This window comes from Ovis aries, chromosome 4 (assembly GCF_016772045.2).
Source record: "Ovis aries strain OAR_USU_Benz2616 breed Rambouillet chromosome 4, ARS-UI_Ramb_v3.0, whole genome shotgun sequence".
NCBI classification, from domain to species: domain Eukaryota; kingdom Metazoa; phylum Chordata; class Mammalia; order Artiodactyla; family Bovidae; genus Ovis; species Ovis aries.
The window spans coordinates 83,404,412-83,426,045 of record NC_056057.1 but is presented as its reverse complement, the minus strand read 5'-3'; the positions used below and the strand labels follow the sequence as shown (position 1 = coordinate 83,426,045).

General features: G+C 37.2%; 1 protein-coding gene across 1 annotated transcript in view; it reads left to right on the top strand.

Moving 5' to 3' along the window:
* The first annotated feature begins 1,896 nt into the window (after positions 1–1,896).
* Positions 1,897–21,634, top strand: part of POU6F2 (POU class 6 homeobox 2) — a 398,314-nt gene continuing 378,576 nt past the window's right edge. Inside the window, exon 1 of the mRNA XM_060414407.1 lies at positions 1,897–2,141. Within this exon, the coding sequence (XP_060270390.1) occupies positions 1,976–2,141 (166 nt within the window). The 5' untranslated portion in view covers positions 1,897–1,975. The remainder of the gene's footprint in view (positions 2,142–21,634) is intronic.

Here is a 21,634-nt window from a genome sequence, read left to right as displayed (position 1 = left end):
AAGCTGTCATGTTGGTTCTTAAGCTGGGGAATGTGATGAAAGATGATATCTGCGATCTCATCCTTTCCACTTGTTTAGGATTGTCAGGATGAGAAATGTCAGCATTATGAAAGCTCGGCTCTGCTCTTGATATGATAAAACCCTTCAAAAGCCAGTCTTCCTCGCTTCCCTTGTCCCCCTCCTTTCTCCCTCTCTCTGCACTTGCTTTTTTATTTATCCTGTTTTGTTAGATGGCAGAAATATAATTCTTTTCTTTCTTCCTATTATAAGCCACCATTTTTGTTTTATTATATGTTTCACAACCCCTAATGCCCCACTGAAAATTACCTTGTTAAATGACAGTGTTTCAAAGCCATGAATCCTTTCCACCATTCCCTCAGAGGTTTGAAACAGTCAACAGACTGTAAAGAATAAATAATAAAAAAGTATTGATTATTTTGATGACTGTGAGATTCAATTAAGTATTAATTTTGCCCTCCAGTGGACCTATCAAGGTATTCAAAAGGGAGGATTCAGCTCAGCTAAATGCGTGCTGAGTGCTTCAGCCTTAAATAGGGAGAAAATGTGTTTACCTACAGTATTTGAAGAAGAAGTGCATTGATGCACAGAGTCCAATATTTAAGTGCTGTGCAAATTAAGCCCTGGTGACAGTGACATTGTTTTCTGTGGTATGAGTATTGACTAAAGAAGTGCATTTGATGACAGCTTAAACTATTTGTATTGATTAACATTTTCATAGATTATCATGTGTCATATCAAATTCACTTTTCAGGCATGAATACATTAAAAAAAAATAACCACAGGCAAACCACAACCAATGTAATGATGGGACAGGGAGCGTGTGGCCCCACCTGCTCTGGCACTGGTCACCTGTTTCCTGCTCAGGAACCATTTAGGCATGAACTTGGCAATAAATAGCTCCCAGATAAGGCAAAAGGGGCACTTTTGGCTTTTCTGCATCCGATATCGGTGCCACCACAGTATCATGCGCCTTAGCTAGCAAGTGGAATAAAAGGCTTCCCTTGGAAAATATTGCTGAACCTAAAATGCCCTCCTAATGAGCTGAAGATAAAGCAGATTTAAAATACTGGGGGGTAAAGTTTGCCTTTTTGGAGGTGATCTTTGTTTTCTTTTTCTTTAATGCTCTGGGAGTAGGGTGCTCTAGGTATCCGAATTGTTGAACAGAGTTTGTAAGTATTTTTTTTTTCCAATTCCTTTCAAAAACTGTAAACCAATTTTCATCTCTTTTGTTGTTTGCTTTCAAATGTTCATTTGATTTGGAGTCAGCTGCAGTCCCAAATCTGGGACCAGCGAAGTCAACTTCTAAAGATACTGCTAGAATTTACATAAGAAATCTCTTTCATTTCATTGAAAGCCTTTGGAGGACTCTTTTCTCCCTGTCTCTCTCTCTCTCTCTCTTTTTTTTTTTTTTCTGCTCTCGGGATAGGGTTTAATTGCTTCTCCCCCAGGGAGAGGGCTTCCTAAAATAGCCCATGGGTCCTCCCTAGGGTGCTCCTTCCTTTGAGTCTGTTGCCCAAGTACAAATCCCGCACTTTCCGCTCCCCCCCTACCCCCCCGCCTCGCGCCCCTTTCCTGCATTCAAGACAGCACAAGGTGTAAAAACATTCGCACAAAAGCACATCCCACAATTAAAGCTGTGTTGGTTAGGTTGCTTTCAAAGAAGTTTTTTCTTTCCTTTTTTTTTTTTTTCCTCTCGGAAGCCTCCTGCATCTCTCTCATGCTAGTTGAGCTTTAATAGGGTGGGGAGGAATGGAGAACTCGGATCTGTAATAGCTCTTCACTTGACTGCAGCCAGCAATAACAGCGGGAGCAGTCAGAGATAAGAGAGAGGGGAGAGAGGGAGTGTGTGTGTGTGGAAGAGAGAGAGAAGAGGAGAGGGAGACAAGGACACGCACACACTCAAGCGGCCACTTTTTTTCCTCCCCTTCACTCTTTTCCCCCATCCTAGGATCCAATGATAGCTGGACAAGTCAGTAAGCCCTTGCTGTCAGTGCGGAGTGAAATGAATGCGGAGTTGAGAGGTGAGGACAAGGCTGCTACTTCAGACAGCGAGCTGAATGAGCCCCTGCTTGCGCCCGTGGAATCAAATGACAGCGAGGACACTCCCAGCAAGCTCTTCGGTAAGTCTGTCTAGGTATTTCATTTCACTCCTACCGTGGTGTCCGGAAGAGCCATCCACACCCCCACCCCTCCTCTTTTTTCCCCCCTTGTTGTTCATTCAATTTTCTTCTAAGTACCAAAGAGGATCTTGGCATCTTGGAGGGGGCTGAGCTACCCCAGCTGATGCCAGGCTGGCTGGGAGGGTGTCCTCCAAACTTTTTCCGACCAGGAACTTCCTCCTGCCCCTTTGGACTGGTCAGATATTGCTAGCGTCCCCAGGCTAGAAATCACTGGGGGGAAAAAAAAAGAAGATGAAAATCATCATCAGGAAATCAGTTCCATTGTGAGAATTGGTTAACGTTTATTGAATAAATATCGACTCGGTTTCGGGTTGCTTCGCCGCCTTTTGTTAAGGGGAAGGAGAGTAAAGAGTTATTATCTGTAGTCAAAAGACCAAAGAGGGGAACTGAAAAAATATCAATACTGGTCATTCTCTGCAGGTAAACAAAGGTGGCTCCTGGTATGGCTCAAAAACATAACATATTGTAATTACAATTAGAATGAACGTCTTTTCTTTTACAAGCCTGATGAGGGAAGAAAATAGGTACTTGGCATCCCTCCCCTCAGCCATTCCCTTTTAACAGATGTTTACAGCCTCATCCTAAATGTGGAGGCAGCCCAGATCCTTTCTAGAAATCTTTGTTTCATAAACAAAACAAGAACAAGCAGAGTGCCACTCCAGCAAAGACATCTGTCATTCAAACAGACGACACTCTGTAAGCCAACTCAAGCAACTCTGATCTCTAATCAGAAAGGGGACCAGGCTGTGTTGAGGCATGTGACTGAGTGATGGATGGTGATAGATGTCTCTGCTGGAGAAGCACTTTATGGGATAGAGTGACATTAGGTTTTCAGAACAGTTGTTCCTGAAACACTTGCTTTTAATTATTTCCAAGTGTTTATATACTTATGACACTAAATATATATTATATATACACATATATAACACATACTAACCTGTTCATACCTATATATACTAACCTGAGATATATATGTGTGTGTGTGTGTGTATATATATATGTATATATATATATATAGATCAGGAAGAGAACAAGAGTTAAAAACAGTCAAGTGCCTGAATTTTAAAGAAACACAGCATCATAGTATAGACTGATTCTCTAAGAAAGTTATTAATTCAATTAAAAAGATAAGCTGAAAAATGCAAAACTATAGAAAGAAAGCACCATAGATAGTGAAGCTGGCAGCTTCAGGCCAGCTTCAGCAAAGGAGCTTTCATCTGATTTTAAATACTCACTCAGTCTAACATTAGAGGAGTGTTGCAGAGAAACTTTGTATCAAATTTTCTGTTGGTAAAATGCTGTTTTATACTTAACAGTATAATAGATGCCAGTTACAAGAAATTTGGTCCTATGACCCTTTCTTGGAAAAGCAGCAGTTTCATCTCTGACATAAATTTTCCATACCTAGGCATTAAGGTTTTAGCATTTTCACTCTCAAGAAATATTTTGTTGTAGTCTAAGTTTTTATCTGTGTAGGAAGAGTTATGTCCTAAAATACTCATTTCATTTCAAAGGGTTAGTGAGAGAAGGCAGATAAAATTGTAAATTACAGGAAGGCCAAAGTCGCGCTCCAGGCTCTTTGATGTTGAATATACTAATACCAAGCACTTTGACTTTTAAAATATAATCAATTATGAATTCAACATAACTGCAGATAATGAATTATGTGTTCTTAAACTTTGCGTGCATTTTTAAAAAGTAAATGTTCTTTGTGGACTTTGACTTGAAACCCCAAATTGTTTTTTTTTTTTCCAACTAAAGCAGTTGCTTTGACTTCTCAACATTTGTTTAGATTTTCCAGTGTTGAAAATTGTCATAGATTTGTTATGTCACCTTTCACTGATTGGTGTGGTGTGTAGAGAAATAAACTTTAAAAAAAATCCAAGGTGGGAGGGGGATCAAAGAAATTTGAATGACAATTTCTTTGAAAATATATTTTTTAAGTGGAATCTTTACAGAGTAAAACTGAAGAACCATAGTGAACTTTAGAAATTCTTAGTAGGTTTTAGATGATACTCATCTTTACTTTTTGGAATGCTCACCTTCTGAGTCTGTGGCTGAAAACCCTGCAAAATCTACATCTTATATCTAATATATCTTGTTTATTCACTTAATTTTATTTGATCTCTAGGGTGCTTTTTAAACACCATGTGAATATTTTCCAGTTTCTATTAGATAAAGTAGAAACCAGCAGATGAGCAGTTTTGAAAACTTAAGAAAAAAACTGAAGAAAATATGAGACAGACAGACTAGAAAGCACCTCAGAGGGATGCCTTTTTTCCCAAACTGATTTTACTGTGAAATTCTGATAGATGGAAAATTAAATTGAATATTTATCCTGTCCATTTCATTTAACAATAATCTTACCATTTATTATCTCAATGTTCTTGCAGGTTTCCTTAGCTACTAGGTCTGTTCTGCTCTCACCTTTAAATATTTTTGGGACTTAGCATTAGGAATTCTAGTTTATGTAACTGGCTAAAACTTTTTAGTATAACTCTCTCAGAATTTTTCTCAACTTTGGCAACACTTAACTGATACTAATTTAATGGATGATTATTATATGACCTGAGTATGTTCAAGTTTTTCATTTTTAATATATGGTTATGATTATACTCTTCTCTTGGTAATGGAGAATTGCATTCTTCCTAAATAACTGAGAGTGTCCAGGTTTATCTCTAAGCAATGATTTTCTAACATATTCTCTCAAACCATGCTTCTTATAGCATGTTCCTTGTATTTTTGAAAACCAAGCTTCTGGAATGAAAGGAGAAGATTAAGACAATTTTTTTGTGTATGATTTGTTTGCTTTTGTGGAGAGACATTTACTGACAGGAGACACAGTTCCATTTTTTATTGTAACCGAAATTTCAGTATAAATAGAGTTCTTTGGAGCTCCATGCTCGTTTTGTGTCTTGTTAAATTAGCAGTCCAGAGGACAAGTCTGTTTCTCTCACAGTATGACACCTTCAGCCCAAAAGTACAGGAGAAAGACTAATACAGATGCCCTCTATGGATAAACAAAGGAAATTCCAGGAACCTTTGGGCCCTTTATGCCTCTCCTTAAATTGCACCTCTGCACTTAACAGCATCTAAAAGGAAACATACCGTGCAGACTTTCAGTGCTCTGAGCGGCTCAGCATACCAGAAGGAGAAACCAGCAGCCCATATGCCAGCCTAAGGAGAAAGTTCAGAAAAGGACCCTTGTGTTTTATAAAGTAATTACATCAGAGGAAATGTTTTGCTTAACTTGAACAGCCATGGAAACTAAAGTACACTTAGGAGAGATGAATTCACATTTCACTGAGAAACATGTGGTTAGTCCGTTCTCTGTGATATCATTAAGTAGTCCATTATTTGTTCCTGTAAAGACTGTGGAAGAAGTCTTCCCTTTTCAGTTTCTGACTTTGTTATGCTAAGCTCTGAGCCGGAGGAAGCAGTATGGAGGGAGAGTAGACTTGCACTTCAGGAAGTATTGCCAGAGAATCTGGTTCTGTGTCTCCCTGTTTCAGCCTTGTGATCAGATGAGTGATGCCACACAGGGCCAGTCATTTAATATGTGATGAGTGATGTCCATATTCGAAACCACTCTCAAAACTGGCCTTTGGCAAACAATCTCAAAGGGAAGAGGTTGCTGTGTTTCTCTAGTGACATTTATAGCACTTGTGTCAATGTGGTGCTTCGTTTTTAGTTATGCCCATCAAGAATTCAATGTTCCACATTCAGTCAAGTTGGATGCTAAAATTCAAATGGTAGCATCAACAACTTGGTGAGGAAAATGGCCCCAGAAAGGATAAAAATAATATATATCCCTAGAAAAAAATCTGCACTAAAGTTTTCCCATGCAGTCACAGCAGCAGAAGTGAGATCATATAAAACATGCCCTAAATATTTTCTCTCATATATATTTGAAATTCGAAAGATGATTTATTAACAGTCTTCCTCCTGGGAATATTTTTATTGTTTCAAGTTAAATCTTATGATTGCTTTTCTTGCAGTCCCAACTACCTTGCGTGGCTGGGTTTGTTGCTTACTTATACCCACTGCATGGGAACTGGGCACACAGCTCTAAAGCCTTGAGCTGAGACGTTTAGCAAACAAACAAAAACATTTACAAACATTGTACCTGAAATAAAAATTGGTGGTTGGTTTTCTCTTATGATAGTGTGTGTTTTTAAGTTAAAAGCAATGATACTTGCATGGAATGATACTTATAAGGGTGGGTATTTTCAATGTCATTTATTTATGAACTATTGCAAAAGGATTGAAAGTTGACTTAGTGATTCTTAGCCTAGAAAAGGTACTCTCTATGGGGTTTTTCCTTTCCTTTCCTTTCTGTTATCTTTCTCATAGAAACATGCATTAGGAGATTTTTTTTTTTAATTGCCATCCAGTTTGACTTGATTAGAATTTATGGCAGTGGAGTCATTTCCAATGACAAAAGGATAAAGAACTAAATTGTCTGTCACCCCTTGAGACAGTGGTCTCTGCAGGTCAGCGTGGAGGTCATTGGTGGGGTGTTATAAGAACTGCACTTTGTGGTAAAGCTGCCTCTCGCCTGTGCATTAGTGAAGGCCTTCATCATGGCATCACTGTTACTTTATTTAAACATCTTTCAATGTCTTGATATTTATAATATTCTGATAAAATAGGCTGGGGCCAAGGAATCAGTAATGGGACTTAAGCCCAAGAGGGATTTAGCTGGGAGTTGATAAGGAAAATTCTCTAGAGAAATAGATGTATTGAAAATATGTACCATGTTTGGCTCTTTAAAAGTTTCGATATATGGCTATTGAAAATAAATACTAGTTTTTCACTGAGGAAAGTGTGTTTTGCTAGAGAAACCTTAAAATAACATCTTTTAAAGTCAGCTAATCTGAGTCAGAGATTCGAGTTAACCAGTGATTTAAAAGAAACCAGTAGAAACCTCAATTTGCATAAGTAAGTGAGGGGCATGATAAGGTATTTGTCAAAAATCAATTCTGGTTTCATAGTCAAACAAGCCCATGCAGTGTTGTTCTCTGATTACTGAGTGGGGAATGTGCCTGTAGGGGCATTTCTTAACTTTTAAGAAAGTCTATACACCAAGGTATTTCTTTATAAAATCCCTTGTGTATGTTTAGACAAATTAAGCTTAGTGCCCCTCCCCTCACCAAAAAGTATTAATATAGTGCACTGATAAATAAATCCACTTTGAATATCACTAATGTGTAAGCTTGGAAATAAAAATAAATTCCTATGAAATGTCTCTGATGTTCAAACTTCTCACCATGTTCTCACTATGTTACACTGAACTGCGTTCATTTCTATGGGTCACTGTGATGGACGAAAGCACACCATATATGACATAGATTCAGTGGGAACTTTCTCAGTGTTTTCTTTTTCCATCTCTTTGCCATGCCTGGGGTACTGAGGTCAGACCTCTGTATAAAGACTGAAGTTCTATATTGCAGTATCTGAGGATGCTACTACTTCATAATATATTAGTGAATCAAAATGCAGATACAAATTTACACTTTCTCTTTCATTTTGATTGCTAGGATATTGTCCTTGTGGTTAAGTGGTCCTGTAAACAAGTGGAAAGAAGGTGAAGTATTAGAAATCACATTACTCTGTACCATCACCCCTTCAAATGATCCCCTTTTGTTAATGTCTGGGAGGTTTTAATTTAAAGGTTACATGACATTATAATATTTTTGTACTTCATACAGCTTGGTTTGTGTCATAATTAATAAACAGAGGGGCATTCTGGATTCATGCTCCCAAGGCTCAGCCCTTTAGTAGATTGTTTTCTTTGCTAATTACCTAATTTAATGACAGAGTATTATTCTTCCCAAGAACTGACCAAATAAATATTTCTTCCACTTCAAAAATGAGATATAAGTGACTTTTGGCAGTGGACTTTACTGGTTATTAGACAGTAAACAGATAATTTGTGAGAGAGCAGGTATTTTCTTTGATTGGTGACCTTGCTGGTTTATGTTTGGGGATTAATAATACATCAGACATGCACACATTAAAAAGAAAGTAGATGTGAAGGAGGAAGGATGAAGGATGTGGCTCTGCTATTGGGCTGCTCCTGATTATCCGGGGCCTCCCTGGGAATGGGGGCCGTTGGAGGAGCCAGCACTTGCCCAAATTTGCACTTGGCTCCACTTCTCCTGTTTCTTGATTTTCTTATGCTAAAGAAAACGATAGCAAAGTGTTTATACCAAACTGGCACCCTGTCAGGGGGCAATCTGTGTAAAGCTTCCTGCTGTCAGGTTAATAAATTTTTTAAAAATATCCAAAGGCAGAGGTAGCTAGAGAAAGCTCATAGTGACAGTTGCCATTCTCCACTGGATGGGTGGACGGCCAAAGTGGCTCTGAAATTTTCTTGTTTATTGCCTTCCTAGGTTCTGTACTCCACTGGTGTTTTTGTTCAGCTGTCCTTTTATGAAAGCCATTTCAGTCTTAGTTTTTAAATGTTTTTCCCATTTAAATTTCCAATGTCTTTTCTTTGAGAAGGAAATAAGTGAGCATTGTTTTGAAATGGTATTTTACAGTTGCCCATATACCCTATGCGATGAGCCTGAATGAGGTTCTAAATCTGTCAACAGTGGGCTTTTCTTTCAAAATAGCTTCAAGTAATGTTTATATTAAAATTCATTCATAAAGGACTACTTGGGCTTTGGCATTCTGGGGGCTTCTGATGAGGTGTGTTTATTAAACCTGTTGACCTGACTCAGTGTGTGAAATGTAAACTCCCACCTTCTGCTTCTCAAAATCGAGAGAAAATGTATCTTAAAAAAAATGATACAAGTGAACTTATTTACAAAACAAAAATAGACTCACACAAATAGAAAACAAATTTATGGTTACAGAAGGGAATAGCAGGAGGTGAGGGGGAGATAAGTTAGGAGTTTGGGATTAACATATATACACTAGTGTATATAAAACAGATAAACAACAAAGACCTACTGTATAACACAGGGAACTCTGCTCAATATCTTGTAATAATCTATAATGGAAAATAATCTGAAAAAGAAAATATATATGAGTACATTTAACTTTTGTAACTGAATCACTTTGCTGTACGCTTGAAACAAACACAGCATTTTAAATTAACTATACTTCAATAAAATAATGATATAAGAAAAAGATAGTCCACCTTAAAAAAAAATCAAATTGCCTACAAATATGAAACAAGGGCACACTAGCTTGGTTACATCTCTTACTTTATGTTGAGACACTATTGTGAGCTATCAAAAATGGACCAATCCTTTTTAATGTGAATGCAGAGGTCAGGAAAAGTAGCACTGAATCACTTTTGGTTGAAGAAATTTGTCATTCTCAAAGAAATGGAAATTAACCTCTTGAGTAAATGCTCAAAAATCATTTTTAAAAACCACCCTAGTCAAGGCACGTAACTCCTCTTTTAAATCGTTAACTGATACTTTTTATTTAAAGAACCTAGATGTTAGGTTTTTTCATTTGAGTTTTTAAAAGAGAGTCTAAGCTCAAACTTCTCTTATTCTTTCTTTTAAAGTACTTTTAAGGTCTTAGAGTGGCAAGAACATACTGGTTTTTATTTTCATTAAGATGAAACAACAACATACCTGGAACAACATAGCTAATATATTATGAGTCATTTTTATTAGAGGACTGTACTACTATCAAAACTATTTGAAAATAGAAAAAATGATCATATTACAATTAAAGGAACTAAGTAACATCATTACATAATTAAATACATTACATAAGAGTTTTGTTGTACTGAAGACCATTTGAAAATGGGATTCTATAATGAAACCTGCATTCCTTAACATGGTGAATAATTTAAAACCTGCTAGCCTGAAAATGAGGTAAAATATTAAGATATTTTTAGGACATTTATTGTGGACCAATAACACTTGACATGAAACAATAAAACAATTTAATGAATGTGTTCTGAATGCTTTATCTTTTTCTATGAAATAATAGTATTTTCCAGATTGATGTATTTTTTAAAATATCTTGTGTTATTTTAATTTTATCCTATTAATGAGGGAAAAAAACTCAGGTGAGAAAAGTTTGTGAAAGTCAAGAAACCCATATTTAAAGATCAGTATTAATACAGTGTTTTAAATTAACAATGCACATTTTCCATTTTCTTATCACTTATATATTTTATCTTGTTTTCCTGCATTTTCTTTCTAAGGCACTATGAATGCACAGTGAATGAATGTAACACTACCCATGTAAAGCATTTGTGAGTGTCTACTGTGTGTTCTCTGTTCTTTCTCCTGTGTTTGTGTGATTCAAGTTGTCTTGCTAAATTTGTAATATGCATGTATTTTCTCTATCATAAAATGAAGAAAGGTATCTACACATCACTTAAATGTCCTTCTCCCTTACCTAAGTATATTTAAAATAATTGTTTCCAGATAAAATTAATAGCTCGCCAATAAAGGACAACTAGTTATATTATAGCATTGCTTCAGGCACAGTTGGGCTATAATCCAAGTTCCAGTGTCTTCTTTGAAGCTGCTATTCACTGGGCAGAGGAGACAACAGGATTTCTCAGAATTTGTGCAATTTAATTCAGTAAAGAGATTTGGGGGTTTCTATACAGTTTGATCTATATGGAACAGATTTTAAAACATGCAGAACTTGCCCATGCTAAAGAAGACTCTAAATATTGGGAACTTAAATATTTGTCTACTTGTGAGATATACATATGCTACAATGTAATATTTATCTTTTTCTTTTTTAAAGTAAAAGGCATTTGTGCAATAGGCAGTAAGCACAATTTTGGTTACACATTTCTGAAAGAATTACATGTGCCTAAACATATGTTTACATATACACATAGCAGTATATGATGGGTGGTTGATGCATGAAAAGAAATCACATTTTGAACATTTGCTTTTAAAATAGTTGTGGTGTAATTAATCTCCTGTTGCAGTTCTTGATGGCCATATATGTGGTGATTTGTCTTTTCATATCAATATGGCAAGATCTGTTTTTATAAATTAATGGTTTGGGGTTACTTATTGCGTGAGAGAATCATCATGATTAAAGTAGAAGAGGGGCTGAGGATTAATTTGATTTGAAAATGCAAACATTTGAAGCTGTTTAAAAAGCATGAAAAATTATTATTGCACAATGAATTCTTGCAAAACCAACCAAGGGTAGAAGAGAATAAAAAATTAAATAGGAAAACACATTTTTTTTCCCATACTAAAAAGTGTACAGATGCAGAAGTGGTTTGTAGGGTGAAATGCCCTTTTCCAAACCTGATTTTTTTTTCTTTAGCATACCTAATTTCATTTAGTAAAATATTGCAGAATAGAAATGTGTCCAAAAGGAAATATTCCGTTTTTAAAATGAGAAGCATGAAAGGAATATCAAATAAAGCTAACACTTTAATGGCTCTGTTTAATTATATTTATGTACTTCATGTTATGTATACAGGAGTAAATATTCAAGATAGGGATTACCTGATATTTGTGGGAAAACTTTCGTACAGTTTTGGAAAGCAACAGGCACCGTTGTTTTAGATTAGCTCATCTTATTCTGACTTCTGAAATCAAGGCAGATTTTATTCTTAAGAGCTACCTAAGGAATTGCTCAAATTTTCAGCTATACAAGTCTATATCTTCACTTTAGTCTTGAATCTTTACTTCTCCAATTATATTTCATGCTCATAGTAATTCTGCAACAATTTAATAGGAATCTTCAGGCAATCAGAAAAGTGTTGAAATTAAGCATTACTTTAAAAGGAATTAAGGTCTACAGCTGCCTGCTTTAAAAAAAACAAACAAACAAAAAACTGGTCAGATTGGAGATTGCTGATGGCATTGACATGGTTGTATTAGCCTAGGATGGTAGCTACCTGTCTTGTCGGCTATAGTGTATCAATATGTTTTTATAATGATACAATAACCTGAACCCTGTAACAGTTTATGGTCCTTTTGAGAATTCTTATGGATTCTTAGAGTGACGGAGGTCTGAGAAAAGATCTTGAAAGCTTTCACAAAATCTGGCTAGGTGACAGAAAGCTAGCATGACTGTGATTTAGCTGCTAAGGAATCCTATTGACTGGGAACATCATTAAACTTTTAAGTTAAAACAAAAATCACAAGACAAATGGTAGATATGAAGGGCAAAGCGTACCCAGAAGGACGGCAGAAATTAAAAAGTGCTGAAGGGTCTGAGATAAAAGGCAAAATTCAGCAAGCTCAATGTTGATCTGAGTATTCTACTTAGAAAAAGGATTTTTGTTCATATACTGTTCTGAGTAGTGCCATGTGCCCTGGAAATCGGTATGAGTACATTTCCTTCCTGGGGTCTGTCGGACTTCGTGATTGCGTTTTTATTTTCCCTGACTGTTTTTAGTCAATGATAAATATAGAACTTGAATTTTTAATCTGGCACCCATGAAATATAAAACCAGAAGCAGCAGGAAATAACCAGGACAAGTAACTTCACATCAGTTTATGCTCACAGATATCAATCTTCTTAATATTGGTAATACTGCTAATTTCTCTTGGCTTTTTAAAATACACTTCCACACGAGCTCTCAAAACCCATAAAAGTGTGGCATGTAAAGTAAATTGTTTGTCACTTGCTGACGACCTGCCATATTTATTGTCAGGAGAAATGGACATTCTCTGGAAGAGCAGTTGTTAAAGGCCAAACAATTTTTAAAGATGGCAAAGATGCGTGAGGGTTTTCCTTTTTCTAACAATGAGCCACCCCTTCAGACATCAAAAGACAAGATAATAAGACACTTCAAGCACAATTCAAGATTATATTCAACATCTAAAGGCTCATCTCTTGTCAGTTTGCATTTACTCTCTCAGGGATGTGATGCTTCTATCATCTTTCTGTCAAGAGGAGTCTGGCAGAAGAGGCGAGGGCTCTTATTTCATACACTTAGGGTTTTTTATCAAATAGCCCACACTCGTTCTGATTCAGCCAAAATGGGGGTATAATTTGAAAAAGGTCATGCACAAGCACAAAAATCTCATATTGATTTGTGTGATTAGAAGGCATTAAAATTACACGTTTATGTTAGTTGCTGAGATATTTTGTCAGTTTATTTGGTAATACACTTTTGCAGCCTAGGGAAAAAAAAAAAAGATGACTTAAAAATTTCAAATAGATGGCTGAAAGCTAAAATTGTCTCCTTTAATGTAACCATGTTTGAACATTTAACAAGTGAACATAAAAATGATTTAATGCCTTTAGTATAACAATATTTGAAATTAGCTTATATAATGAAATACTTCATGCAATGTAAAAGCAAAATAGCACAATTGTGCCTATCAGAGGAGAGAAATATATATGTGAAATTATTTTTAAATACTTTAAAAATTGATTTCATATATTTAATATAAGATAAAAGATGACATTTTCAATATAAATGTAATTATGAGGTTAGTTTATAACAGTTATCAAATTTTTAACATTTTGTACTCTTTGAAATTACAGTGCTATTATATTTGTCATTTTATGCCATTCTTAGTATATATACCCTTTTCTGGAGAGGGTACTAAAGAATAAATAAAGGAACTTTAAAGTTATTATTATTATTCTCTGTCAAAATTCATCACATTTCCTCCTTTGCTCTTTGACACTCACAAAGCCATACAAAGAAGCATTCTATTTTTATTTTTGGTGGTGGGGCAGGGGCAAGTCTATAGGAGTTAGAGGAAACAGTTTTTCCTCTCAAAATAAAACAGTTGATGAAAACAAAACCATGATATCCTGGGATCATTTCTATATTAAATCTTTGAAATTACTTTTCCTAAGAATTTTCATCAACTCTATGTGTCTTCATTTCTTACATTTTTCTTCTTTGCAATAAGTGTTTTGAAACTGACCTTCTTACCTTTGTGCTACTTTCACATATCAAAACAAAGGAGGTGTGCATATATACAATGTAATTACGGCATGGAATTAAAACCCATAATCTGTCTTACTTATTAGATGAGTCTTTCCTTTACAGTTTATGCCTTTAACAAATTCAACAGTCAATTCATCGAATCAACAAATATTTGTGAGTATCCTCTTTGTGGAAAGGAGCTGTGTTCTGAGGACTCAGTGGAGAATCATCAGAGAGAATCAATCACCTAGTCCAGTTCTCCCACTACCAGGATGCTGAGGATGCAAAAATGAACAAGACAGGGTGGCCGCACCGGTAAACAGCCCACAACCAACATTATGCACTGCCATTCGGTATTTACTTCTTCATGTCATGAGACTCTTCAGGAAATCTTAATCTTCAGTGTTATACACTCCAGAAGTTATTTATTGGTCATAACCTAAGAATTTAGAAGAGATATGACCTCCAAAAAGTGAGAAAGAAGACAGGATTATGAAGTAATTCAGGCCAGAAGATGTTCGTAGTGTTTCCATTAGTTTGGTGCTTATGATTTAAAACAAATGTGATTCTTTAGCAATTGTCCCTTAGTCATATCCAAAGGATACATGAAATCAGTTTATCTTTTCCTCTCCTGCTTTTACAGTCCTTCCAAGATTCTTGTTTGTTTGTCGTACAATGTAATATAATGATCAAGGCTCTGGAGTGAGCTGGTTGGATTTGAGTCTGACTCTGCTACCTGTCAGTACATTAAAATGTTTAAGCCTCAGCTTGTGTGTCACTCAGGGGTGTTGGACTCTTTGCAACCCCATGAACTGTAGCCTACCAGGCTCTTCTTCCACGGAACTTTCCAGGCAAGAATACTGGAGTGGGTCACTGTTCCCTTCTCCAGGGGATCTTCCCGACCCAGGGATCAAACCTGGTTCTCCTGCATTGCAGGCAGATTCTTTACTGTCTGAGCTACCAGGGAAGTCTCAGCTTCCCCATCTCTAAATGAGTTACTGATGGTACTTACTTTATAGGGAAGTCTTGAGATGAACATAAGATGACGTGTGTAGAGCCCTACTGAGTGCCTATAGTGCAGCCAACAAACACCAGCCTACCACACTTTATTAAGAGTTGAAAATGAACTTGCCATTTTCAGAAAGAATTTGATTTATTTTTAGCAACAGATATCTAAAAACCAACAACCAAAATTGTGAGGACTTTGGAATGAGCCATGCTTCTGGGAAGCATCAGTTCAGTTCAGTTCAGTTGCTCAGTCATGTCTGACTCTTTGCGACCCCATGAATTGCAGCATGCCAGGCCTCCCTGTCCATCACAAACTCCCAGAGTTCACCCAAACTCATGTCCATCAAGTCGGTGATGCCATCCAGCTATCTCATCCTGTGTCGTCCCCTTCTCCTCCTGCCCCCGATCCCTCCCAGCATCAAAGTCTTCTCCAATGAGTCAACTCTTCACATGAGGTAGCCAAAGTACCTGAGTTTCGGCTTTAGCATCATTCCTTCCAAAGAACACCCAGGGCTGATCTCCTTTAGAATGGACTGGTTGGATCTCTTTGCAGTCCAAGGGACTCTCAAGAGCCTTCTCCAGCACCACAGTTCAAAAGCATCAATTCTTCAGTGCTCAGCTTTCTTCACAGTCCAACTCTCACATCCATACATGACCACAGGAAAAACCATAGCCTGGACTAGCCAGACCTTTGTTGGCAAAGTAACATCTCTGCTTTTGAATATGCTATCTAGGTTGGTCATAACTTTTCTTCCAAGGAGTAAGCGTCTTTTAATTTCATAGCTGCAATCACCATCTGCAGTGATTTTGGAGCCCAAAAAATTAAAGTCTGACACTGTCTCCACTGTTTCCCCATCTATTTCCCATGAAGTGATGGGACCAGATGCCATGATCTTAGTTTTCTGAATGTTGAGCTTTAAGCCATCTTTTTCACTCTCCTCTTTCACTTTCATCAAGAGGCTTTTTAGTTCCTCTTCACTTTCTGCCGTAAGGGTGATGCCATCTGCATATCTGAGGTTACTGATATTTCTCCCGGCAATCTTGATTCCAGCTTGTGCTTCTTCCAGCCCCCCACATTTTATTGGCCAAAGAAAGATTCTGTACATCTTTCCTTCTGATGACAATACCCTTCCTTCTTTAGGATCGTGAGTCACTGCTTTCTCTCGAAGTCTGTTCAGGAAAGGATTCAGACTTACAGTAGATTATGAGCAGTTTCTAGAAGGGACAGTACTTGATGATCTTCATGTTGAAGAGCATGTGGGCCAAGTGGTGAGCAAGGGTGGAGGGACAGTTCCATATCTTCCTCTTTTCTAAATTTGAAACGTTGGAGTATGTGATTCTTTAAAATCACAGAAATTTAAAAAATAATTTTGGCAGTGGGAAGTGATATGAAACCATATGTCTGTGGGCGACAGCAAATGCTTCTCTAACTTGTAGATCAACTGGATCGCCTGGTGGTGGACTATGTTTGGGTGGTATTCCTCTGAGGTGGACAGTTTTCTCTCTGATGGAACTCGCCACTCTCAGGCCAAGCAGTTATTTCTTTCCACCTTGACCACATTGTTGCCAAATGAGGAACGTGGCATTGGGCTTCAGTTAAATGCTCAGAGTTTTAGACCCTATATGACCTTATCAAGGTGAACTACACAAAGTTTCAGAGAGAGTTAAACATCCCACTGAAGTCACACGAAGCTAGGGGAAGAAGAAAGATTGTAGAAGCTAGGCAGAAAGATTGTAACCAGAGTTCAAATCACTGCTCTTGGCCTATGCTCAGAGCTATGCCTCTTTTGTCTCTGTTTCCTCTTCTGCAACACAAGAGCTTGAATGACAATCAGATAGGGTGTTTACAGGACTTCTCAGGTGGCACTAGAAGTAAAGAACCCTTCTGCCAATGCAGGAGACATACTAGATGTGGGTTCGACCCCTGGGTCAGGAAGATCCCCTGGAGGAGGGCATGGCAACCCACTCCAGTATTTTTACCTGGAGAATCCCATGGACAGAGGACCCGGTGGGCTACAGCCCAAGGGTCGCAAAGAGTTGGACATGACTGAAGTGACTTAGCACACGCTCAGGGTGTTAAAGATTACACAAAGGAAAACAAGTTAGGTGCCTGCTCATGGGAGTGTTTAATAAACAGGAGTTACTCTCCTTACCTCTTAGACCAAATGTATCTTTCTGATATTTAGAAGTGATCCTGTAGAGATTCTGGATCAGATATTAATGATCAGATGAGGCAGGGGTTTTGAATGATCAGATCTGCTGTTTGAATTTAACTGTCTCCACAAAAGCCAAACTTCAGCTGAAAATGAGGACTGTAATCTCTGCTCTAGAAATAAAGTGGATTCAGTTAGGTTATGTGTCTTTTCCACCCCAATGGGGAGCTCTTTTTGCCTCCAAAGTCAAGCACTTCTCTCCTAATGTTAGTTGTGTGTTGATGAGGTATTGGATACTTGGCTGCAAATAGAAGTCCATGGTGTCTTCATACATTTGGAGATTTTTATAGCCAAAGTTCAATTAGGACTTTCTAATATTTAAGAATGAACTCTTCATATTTTTTTAAAAAAGGAATAAACCAAAACTAAGATAACAATCTCAAAACTCTTTCAGTGCAATACCACTAAGAATTGAACATGCCGTGAATATTTGAGTAGCTTACATTTACATTTGAAGCCATATTTGTGGAAAATGTGTTATTACCTTTATTAAGGATATTTAGAGACTTTCGGCTGAGTTTATTAAAACCTACTTCCTTTTATAGATATCAATGTGGTCAGAATCACCAAGGAGAATCTTTCTGTTGTTGTTGTTACCATGGTAACCTCACCTATTTTTAATTATATATTTATTCATGCATTATGCACATTTATCAGAAATTATTGGCATTTCTTAAACCACATATTAATGTGTCAAGTCATGTCAATAAATAAGCAGTGATATTGAAAAATATTAAATCATGCTTTCAGATTGAATTAATGTACATGGTTGTGTTCATATTAAGCAGAAGAGACAAACTCGTCTTGAAGCCAGTGGCAATGACCATCCCCTTCATATATAATGTGTCTATTTGACAGTTTTGACTTTCTTCTCTGAATGTATAGATTATTTTTCCCTTTACATGTCCTAGCTTTTGTTACTGTTTCCTCAGTGAATTTCTTACTGGATAAACAAACAGGTCTGTCTCCACTTTGCTGTGCCACTGTGTGATGGCAGCATGGAAAAGATGCTACTGGGAAAATTGATACAAGATTGGGTCTATTTCAGGGTTTATATTGTACCGAGGGAAGAAAACCCACCTCTTCAGGCCATGCCAGGAGTTGGGTACAGATTTACTGAGCCTGTCAGCCAGCTCGGATCCGCTTCTCTCATGCCTTTCCCTTCTGGCTACCACCCAGAAGATACTTTCATTAAGTACTGCCCCCTATAGCTGAATCTTCCAATTTTTCATTTTTTCATAAAAGTTAAGCTGCACTCTTAATTTGTCCTAACTAAAAGTCAGTGCTTAGAAGAATTGCTTCTTCCAAGTAAGATTTGTTTGCTTAACTGATTTTTCTGCTTTTGTGTTCCATAGTGGTTAAAAATCTTTCTCAAAATCCTTAAGACTCTAACAGTCTTAAACAACCCTAAGGATTTGTAGTTTATCTTCTTATTTAAACGTTGAAGTAGATGTGCTAACTGTTAGGCATTCTTGAAGGCAATCGGCCCAATGCTTTTGTCCTACCCTTTGAAAGGACATCTTGGTTCTTGGTCTTCTTATCCTTCAGAGATGCATTTTTTCCCCATCAGATATCAGCCTTTTAGAGAAAAATCTATAGACTCTATTTTGCAGCATGTGTTAGCTAATATCACTTCATTTCAATTAGGTTAAAGGGGTGAGGTGTGAATAACCATTTACTATCTTGATGTGATCTCTAAGTTGTTCATTATGAACTCATTGAGAGGTTAATTTATTCAAAATCCTTTCTTGTGTCCCAGTCTGCTGCCCACCCTTTTCTGTGGTCAAAAATCTTTGGACCAAGTTTCCTGCTTTCCCAGATTACAATGGAATTTTTCCTTCCCTTGCTTTCCAACTGTTCTGTCATTTTTTAAACCTCTTTTGCAGCCATTTCCAGTGTTTGCCTCGTAATACAATGACTTGTGCATTTGTCTGCCTCCCTTGTTGAGGAGCAAGCCTCCAGAGGACAGATAATAGATCCTGCATATTTTAAGTGTCAGATAAATGTTTTTTGAATCGAACTGCTTCTGAATTGGATGTTTCTGGACATCATCCACACTTGGTAAATACTTACTGAATATTAAGGGGAAATAGACTCTACCCACAGGAGTCTACTATTCAACTAAAGTAAGAGTGTGTGTGTGTGTGTGTGTGTGTGTGTGTATTTAAAAAAATGAATGACAAAGCAAAGGTAAAGAGACTTCCTTGGCAGTCCAGTGGTAAAAACTCTGCCTTTCCATTGCAGAGTGCCATGGGTTCAATCCCTAGTCTGGGAACTAAGATCCCATAAGCCCTGCCACATGGCCAAAACAAACAAAAAACAAAGGTAAAGAAGTGTTTGTTCACATAGTCAGCAAATATTTATTGAGCGCCTTTGTGCTTAGTATTGTCCTAGGTGCTGAAAATAGAGTGACAAATTAGAATTGAAAATTTTTTTCACGGAGTTTACAGATGATAGGGAACTCAAATATGAAGTGATGATTGTCTAGAAATTTAGTAATTTACCATTGTAAGAAATGCTTTGTGAGAGAAGTGGGACTCCTATAGGAATGAATAATAAGGGATTGTGACTTAGTTTGAAGGTTCATATGTGATGGTAGACATTGAGTGGATAATATGTAGTTGCTACTTTGACAAATTACTCCTCTCCAGTTGGATACAGTCCTGGTGGAACTATCAAACAAGATGTCCTATCTTCTCTTGGACAAAGGAGTTATATGTGACGGTCAGGTGCTCAAAGTAGACGGTCAGGTGCTCTTTCCTGGGAATATCACTCTTGAACTGAGTGACCCCAGGTCTGAAAAGCAGCTAGAGTACCTCTAGATGGTAGTGACCCCAGAGACTGTCACTAGTTTTCACCACCTTGATTGCTGGAAGAATCTTTGTTATCATCTTTTCTGAGGTCTAGATCTTTAGCTTTTTTATTTCACTCTGTGAGCTACCCCCAATCCCTTATGACAAGGGCTTTTCTCTTCCTTTCTCTTTTTGTTTAAGTGAGGACCTAGAGATGATCATACTAAGTCAAGTAAGACAGAGAAAGACAAATGTATGATGTCACTTATATGTGGACTCAAGAAAATGACATAAGTGAACATATTTACAAAACAGAAGTAGACTCAGAAACATAGAAAACAAACTCATGGTTACCAAAAAGGAAAGAGGGGAGGGAAAAGCTCATGTTACCTAAAACTAAAGAACTCTTACACTGCTATGCTCATGATCTCCAGAGCTTATTTAGATAAGCTATTTTTCCAAGGTTGATTTCTCAAAGTTAGAACAGAGAAGGCATTCCAGGTTGAGCAAAGAGCATGGGCAAAGGAACAGAGGGAGAGAGTTGTGTTCAGTTATAACTTTATAGGATGAGAGTAAAGAATTAGGTCTTGGTAGACAAAATGGTAGGGCCAGGTGAGTGTTCATTATTAATACTGACACCTGCCTTTGGAATTAGCAAAGCTGGGAGATCTTGAGGGAAACTACATAGGCTAAAATTATGTAGCTGCTTCCCTTCATTCCTCCTGTCTAGCCTGAGACCCAGCCAGAGTGTCCATCACCAGTCCTAAGGGTCTTCTACTAAATTTGGATTTAAAGTATCACTTGATTCTTAAAGTGCAGATACTCTAGTTACAATGATATGATTGCTTAGTCTCATTATTACAACCCACATCAAAACCTGATGGCTTAAACAATGACAAAATTTATTTTGTTCCCAAATCTTCAGTTTGGTAAGTGATTGGTAGAGGCCATTTCTCTTCCACATGGTTTCAACTGAGGCAGTTCAAAGGCTAGGAATTGGAATAATATGAAGGCTTGTTTTTTCACATGCCTGGTGTTTGGTCCTGACTATTGTCTCGGACTTTACCTAGGGTTGTTGACTGGAATACCTCTGTGTTCCTTCATGTGACCTGGACTTCCTCATAATATGGTGGTTGAATTCCAGAGTAAGCAATGTGTGAGAGAGAGAGTGAAAGAGAGAGAGAGAGAAAGCAAAATAGATAGATAATAGATAGTGACACCAGGTAGAATATGACTTTCCTCAACGAGAGTTTTCTAACCTGTCCTTGGAAATCAGCAGCATCACTTCTATCACTTTTTATAAAGCTATCACTATGGTAATATTACTTCTGCACATCTATTTCTTTTCTCTCTGATAAATTAATATAAGTAAATGCATTTTGGAGGCAATGTCCTCTTATTTAGTGAACAGACATTCTAAATGAATAATCAGATCTTGTTTGAGGCAAGGCTATATGGGGGATAACTTCTACATAATTTAATGAGTATAGCTGAATATCTTCTAGATAGTTCTGGTGTTTATCCTACTGAAGTTTACCTTACTTTTATCAATTTCATTTTTCTCACAGA